At 38.2% G+C, this 7,284-nt stretch overlaps 1 protein-coding gene and 1 long non-coding RNA gene across 2 annotated transcripts in view; one reads left to right on the forward strand and one right to left on the reverse strand.

Annotated features, from left to right (window-relative positions):
• The window catches only part of LOC122976033 (ribonuclease inhibitor-like), a 28,788-nt gene extending 22,612 nt beyond the window's left edge, over positions 1 to 6,176 (reverse strand). The window contains exons 1-2 of the mRNA XM_044344281.1: positions 5,533 to 6,176; positions 2,601 to 2,777 (exon numbers count right to left, since the gene is read on the reverse strand). Coding sequence (XP_044200216.1) covers positions 2,601 to 2,777; positions 5,533 to 5,729 — 374 coding nt within the window. The 5' untranslated portion in view covers positions 5,730 to 6,176. The remainder of the gene's footprint in view (positions 1 to 2,600; positions 2,778 to 5,532) is intronic.
• On the forward strand, positions 231 to 1,246 carry LOC122976040. Its single transcript, XR_006400797.1, has 2 exons — positions 231 to 876; positions 1,164 to 1,246. It is a non-coding gene; the product is annotated as an uncharacterized LOC122976040 (long non-coding RNA).
• Positions 6,177 to 7,284: the final 1,108 nt, after the last annotated feature.

Below are 7,284 nucleotides of genomic sequence, written 5' to 3' on the forward strand. Positions count from 1 at the left end.
TTGGCTTTAAGTTTAAACAAATTAATTCCCATCAGTCAGTTTTGTTATGTTGTTATATTACAAACATTGATCTATATTAAGGACCACATAGAGGCTGAGAATCCAGATTTGTTTTTCAGAGAGAAACTGATTGGTCCATCTATCATCCATAAGGCCTACGTTTATTTATGTGTTGTAAATAAATACTGTTAATATTTAAAGATTATGTTAATAAATATTAATATTTGTTTAATATTTATTTACCTATTTTTTGTGCACTTGTTTCATTTCAGCTCAGTGTAGAGAAATACAGCGATACAGACAACCGCCTTACTGCGTATCTATGACGACACTGTCGACACCACGTATCTGTATCTGTGACACGCCTGCTCCGTAACATAACTAGTAGTTTCAGGGGGCCTACCACCCCCCCTGAAAACAATCCTAGTAGAAACACTGTCAATCATTATTATTAAACGTCAGAAGGATGATCAATAATTAATCTATAGAGCTCATATTGAAACAGACTTTACAAAGTGCTTCACAATTCAGGATCAAATGAAAAGATCATTAACAGGGAAGTAATGGCTTGAATAAAATTCATAAATTAAATCATTTATATGTCGACACTGTTTGGATGCTTTTAACTGTTTGTTCGTCTGATTTCTACGTTCACAAACAAAACGAAAAAGTAAATTATTGTCATTTTTACTCTGACAAGTGACTTTTGTGGATGTGTAACAGTTAAAAAAGACACTTTAATAATTCTTATTTCCAATTTGTGTTTGTGAATTTTATCTCAATGAGGAATTTTTATTCATGAATGTTTCCTGTGGAAATTACCTTGCTGCACATCGTCCCTTCTGTCCCTCACAGAGCTGTTTTGCATTGCTGAGGGTAAGTTGTGTGGAAAAATGCTGCTGCGCTATTTTATTGTTTTCTATGGAAATTGAACCGTTTATGTTGTAACATTTAATGCATATTGTTTACTGTTAATACTATTACTTTAACTAGCTGTTTCATGTTGTTTTGACTGTTAATATGAGTTTTGTAGATGCTTTTGTTTAACTTTCTTGGTGCCATTTGTATTACAGCAGGCTGCCCTGCATCATGTAGTCAACGTAGCGCTGCAGAGATTTTAGCATCTATTTCCTGGTGTAAATTCTGTTATTTTGCATGTTTAGGAGCAGATGTGCAGGAGAGACCAGAAGGTGATTCATATGTGTTACATTGTCTTCTGCAGGAGCAAATAAAGGCTGGAAACCAATCCTTTGAGTCGTCTCATTACATGTCCTCACCACATCTGTCACACATGGACAAGTGAAAGATAAATTTACTTGTCTGAAGGACAAGAGCCTCAAAAAGTTAATGTGGAGCCCTGCATGCGCACCTGTCACCTGCTGTTTTGGTTCATGTATGTGCAGCAGTGCAACGTGTAAAAGGGCTGAGTGAATATAGATCAACTGGTGTGGTGATTAATAAATACTCTCTCAGCCAGTCACATCACTGGTCTCATAGCTGTGAAACACTGAAGCTGTTTATATGATTATAGCCCATTGGACTGACGCTATTTCAGCAATAACTATAGCCTAATGTATCTCACCTCGTACACGGTCACATAGTTTAGTAATTACTGTTACACAACAGCGTTTGCATCATAATGTGTCTCAAGGATAAAACATGAGACGCTACTGATGAGGCTGATGAGCCCCGCTAATCCGACGTCTCCTTCATAAAAAAGCAGAATATCGAGTTATAACCGACCAGTCTGATGTGTGTAGAGGTGTGTGTGTTTCTACTGTAGCAGCCTGGTGTCATCAGGAGATTTAATGAAGGTAAACACAGTGAACGGTGGTGCGTAACGGCACTGCGCTCTGGCGCAGCACTTCTCAGAGGCTGCAGATTTATCAACATATCAGTCCTGCTGACTTCAGATGCTGCAGGGATTTAATGAAGTGAAGGAGAAGCTTTTCATACAGTATAAACAGCTGTGGACAACAGATACTGTAACAATCACCCACATTCATTTATACATCACTGCACACTGATTTACTGACTTTCCTGCTTTAACCACATTAAACCTTATTTTCTGTGCACATGTTGGTTGGAGAGTGTTTCATTGAAATAAATGATTTATATTTGAAGCATTAATCTGTTGTTGCAGCACGTCTGCATCCAGTAGACTATTTAGTATGAAACACAGGCGCCTGATACTGTATCAGTAGCCTATGTGACGCTCACAAAAACAAAGGGATTTTATGAGGATGACGTATGACTGCAGCATTCTACTATAGTCATACGTCATTGTTCAGTTTTAACAACAGCTGACATTTTTGATCTTTGAGCACAAAATGAAGTTATTTGTCCACAAATATTTGGTGAACATTGTGGCTAATCAACATGGTCAGAAAATGACTCAGAAAAATATGAAATATCTCAAAAATGCCAAAATACACTGGAGGGAGGCTTTAAATAGTATTTAAATGTTTGAAAACAACATTTGAATGTGTAAATCTGAAGGAGATTTTACCTCATAAAAATCATCCTTATGTCTGCAGTTTAGTGTCACCACAACTTTCATCATATTAATCTCAGCACAGAAGTAAGAAATGGTGTCTGACCTCAGAGTCTCCAGTCTACAGTGTGGACTCTCCAGAAAATCAAACTGCAGATTCCTTTCTGAACAGTCCTGACTGAAGTTGTCACTCAGATCAAGCTCTCTCAGATGGGAGGGGTTGGACTTCAGAGCTGAGAGCAGAGAAGCACAGCTGATCTCTGACAAACTGCAGCTCTTTAATCTGAATAAAGAAGAAATCATGTAGCGTTAGAAGCAGATTACATGGGTGCAAGAGCTCCGTCTACAGACGGATTTCCATCAAAAGTGAATTATTTGTTCCATCATAGACTGTTTATTTTTACCACTAACAGAAAAAAGATTTTACTCTGCCACCATATTTCTGCTTTTTTCACTTTGTATACGATTAAACGGCAAGGGAAAGAGACGTTCGTTGTTCCAGACACCAACGCTTGTTCCAGCTTCCTGCGGTTGTTTATGCATCGATTTATACGTCTGTTTTCTCCAAAATAATCAAAGGTATGGCAGTTTTATTTAATGTGCACTTATTTCTCTGTAGGGATGGGTACCGAAACCCGGTATTAAACGAGCCCCGAGGATAAATTATTAAAGACTGTAGTATTGATAAGCTCCGATGTTACCGGTTCTTTTATCAGCACTATTTAATGTTTTGGTGTAATTTATTCTCAAACTGCAGCCTCTCCTCCACACACACACACACACACACACACACACACACACACACACACACACACACACACACACACACACACACACACACACACAACACACAGACACAAACACACACAAACACAAAGACACACACACACACAAGCATACACACACACACACAAACACACGCACACATAAAAACAAACACACACACACACACACAGGCGCACACACTCACTCACACACACACACACACACACACACACACACACACACAGTCAGAGGGCTACCAAGGCTGGATTGGGAGAACTGGTGTCTTTGACTGGGCCATAAGTCATTAACTAACTCACTCCCCTGCCATCGCCCAATACTTGCACTTCTGCACTTAACTGTGTTCCTTGTTAGAGCCTGACATACAGTTCATATTTGGACATGATGTAACATGTCTGCTGCTGTTCATTATATTTTCATTCATATTTCAACTGTTTTTGACAGACAGCATTATATTGACAAAACATCTTTTATTTATGTAATGTTCATCTTTTTATTTGTACCACTGATATGCCTTAAGGCTGGACAATATCTCCAGTATATTCAGATGTTACATGATATAGAGCCAGATATTATCTGAGAGTTTGCTTGTAATTCTGTGATGTAGCTCAGTTGTCTGTAACTGTTGCTGCTCCACAAAGCAAGGTTAGTAAGTTTACCACATGACTTTAAAAATGGTAAAACTGCTGAAATTTGGTTTGTTATCATGAACTTGAATTGTGAATCATAATTGAATCATATCCAAATAGCTCATTCAAATGTTGCTTTACAGATTCAAAACACTATCATGATGATGTCATCTTTTCACACTTATCTGCCTAACTTTCTAATCCTGCTTTGTGGAACAGTCCTCTGGTTAAAAGCTGCTTAACAGCAAATGATGCACTTTTATTCAACTGAACTGTTCTGTTCTGGTCACCTGCTTTGCTTTTCTAAACATTCTTTCATATTTTTAAATATATTATTGGTCAAAAAAGGTGATACTGTATAGTTGATTATGTCAACATTTCTGAGCCTAAGTGCCTTGTACTACTATTTCCATCAAAAAGCCAAAGACAGTTTGAGAGAGAACGCTCTGTTTCAGCTTTTTGTTTAACATGCAATTGTTCTGCATGTGAAGTTTCCAACTTTATATTCAAATAAAAAGTCAAGTGCAATAAGAAGCTGTGTTTTTTTCTCTTACATTGTAATTACATGATTGAAATATCAGTGATTTAGCTCTGTTCTTCATTCCTAAAGAACATTTTGTTCTGGTTTGCATTATGTGCTTGTAGCCAGCTTTGGACACAGATTTTATGAAGAATGACAACCAGGTCTATTAAAACCTTTTTCTTAACAAAAGTGTCTTTAATTGTATGTTTTGTGACTATTCCTATGTGTTTAACCTATTAAGTCAGTATTCATTTAGGTTAAAAATTAGGTTTATTAAAATGTTTGTGAAAAAAATACAAACTAAATAGTTCGTTCAAACAAATCTGTCAACTGTAAGATACTGTAAAAGAAAAAAAACAGTTATATTAATAAAGCAATGAAAAACCAGATCATACTGTATTTTTCATTAACAGCACGAAACCGTAAACTTTAGTAACAGTAAAAAAATGTTAATTTTACAGTAACTTAATGGCAACCCTGCTGCCAGTTGTTGAATGTTTTTACAGGAAGTTTTAACAACTGCACACGGATTTACTGACTTTCCTGCTTTAACCACATTAAACCTTATTTTCTGTGCACATGTTGGTTGGAGAGTGTTTCATTGAAATAAATGATTTATATTTGAAGCATTAATCTGTTGTTGCAGCACGTCTGCATCCAGTAGACTATTTAGTATGAAACACAGGCGCCTGATACTGTATCAGTAGCCTATGTGACGCTCACAAAAACAAAGGGATTTTATGAGGATGACGTATGACTGCAGCATTCTACTATAGTCATACGTCATTGTTCAGTTTTAACAACAGCTGACATTTTTGATCTTTGAGCACAAAATGAAGGTATTTGTCCACAAATATTTGGTGAACATTGTGGCTAATCAACATGGTCAGAAAATGACTCAGAAAAATATGAAATATCTCAAAAATGCCAAAATACACTGGAGGGAGGCTTTAAATAGTATTTAAATGTTTGAAAACAACATTTGAATGTGTAAATCTGAAGGAGATTTTACCTCATAAAAATCATCCTTATGTCTGCAGTTTAGTGTCACCACAACTTTCATCATATTAATCTCAGCACAGAAGTAAGAAATGGTGTCTGACCTCAGAGTCTCCAGTCTACAGTGTGGACTCTCCAGAAAATCAAACTGCAGATTCCTTTCTGAACAGTCCTGACTGAAGTTGTCACTCAGATTCAGCTCTCTCAGATGGGAGGGGTTGGACGTCAGAGCTGAGAGCAGAGAAGCACAGCTGATCTCTGACAAACTGCAGTTCTTCAATCTGAATAAAGAAGAAATCATGTAGCGTTAGAAGCAGATTACATGGGTGCAAGAGCTCCGTCTACAGACGGATTTCCATCAAAAGTGAATTATTTGTTCCATCATAGTCTGTTTATTTTTACCACTAACACAAAAAAGATTTTACTCTGCCACCACATTTCTGCTTTTTTCACTTTGTAAACGATTAAACGGCGAGGGAAAGAGAAGTTCGTTGTTCCAGACATCAACGCTTGTTCCAGCTTCCTGCGGTTGTTTATACATCAATTTATACGTCTGTTTCCTCCAAAATAATCAAAGGTATGGCAGTTTTATTTAATGTGCACTTATTTCTCTGTAGGGATGGGTACCGAAACCCGGTATTAAACGAGCCCCGAGGATAAATTATTAAAGACTGTAGTATTGATAAGCTCCGATGTTACCGGTTCTTTTATCAGCACTTTTTAATGTTTTGGTGTAATTTCTTCTCAAACTGCAGCCTCTCCTCCACACACACACACACACACACACACACGCACACACACACACAAAGACACACACACAGACACACACACAGACACACACACAGACACACACACTCAAACACACACAGACACACACATACTCACACACACACAGACACACACACAAACAAACACACACACAGCAAAGTCAGTGAACAGCAGATCACATGTGAAGTGAAGATTACTCGAGTTGACGACAACTACGCTCGTTACTTCTTAAGTGCAATTACACCTTAGCGAGTAAAAAGCCAATACTCTATCAATACACCTGATCAACAAGCACAAACATGTAGAAAAGTGATATTTTCAACTGCTCTGTCCGCAGTCTCTCATCCACCGCTGCTGTTTTACACAACCACAGCGCGCTAGCTCGGCTAATAGCTAATTGTTAGCAACAAGCTAAAACTAAAGCTGTCTGTATGTAGTCTAACTGTTTAGCTTAGTTTGCCACCAATCTTCAAATTTGGCTCATTCTTGTAAACTCAGCTGCTGGCTGAGACAAAGCAGCCTCTCCTCTCTACCAGCAGTACCTGCAGCAGTCAATCACATCAGCAGCAGAGGGAGGAGGAGGAGGACAGGAGGAAGGACTGATACTGACTGATGTCTGTCTTCATCTTTCTTTCTAAACTTCACTCAGTATTTTCATGTCAGGAATATTATTTATTTTATTGACATTTTACATTTGTTTCCAGGGGTCCGTTTCACAAAGCAGGTTCAACAAACTCTGAGTCTAATCCTGAACTCTGAGTTGATCTACTCTGAGATAAGAAACTCTGAGTTTCCGGTTCCAGAACAGCTGATTTGAGTCAGTTTATTCAACTCGGAGTAGTTTCACCTGGAGTTAAGCGCGTGCACCACAACTATAAAAAGCCAGCATCAATGGAGCCCTGATTCAACGAGTCACCATGGCAACGGGGAAGAGGAGGGCGGCGTTTTTCACCCCACTAGAATTAGAAATCTTAATGCGATAATACGGCGAGTTTGAACATGTTTTCAAAAAGAAGTGCAACACCGCTGCAGCTGCAAAAGAGAGGGAGACGGCGTGGGAGAACATCGCTGCTCGGGTCAATGCGTAA

The sequence above is a fragment of the Thunnus albacares genome, chromosome 24 (assembly GCF_914725855.1).
Source record: "Thunnus albacares chromosome 24, fThuAlb1.1, whole genome shotgun sequence".
Lineage (NCBI taxonomy): Eukaryota > Metazoa > Chordata > Actinopteri > Scombriformes > Scombridae > Thunnus > Thunnus albacares.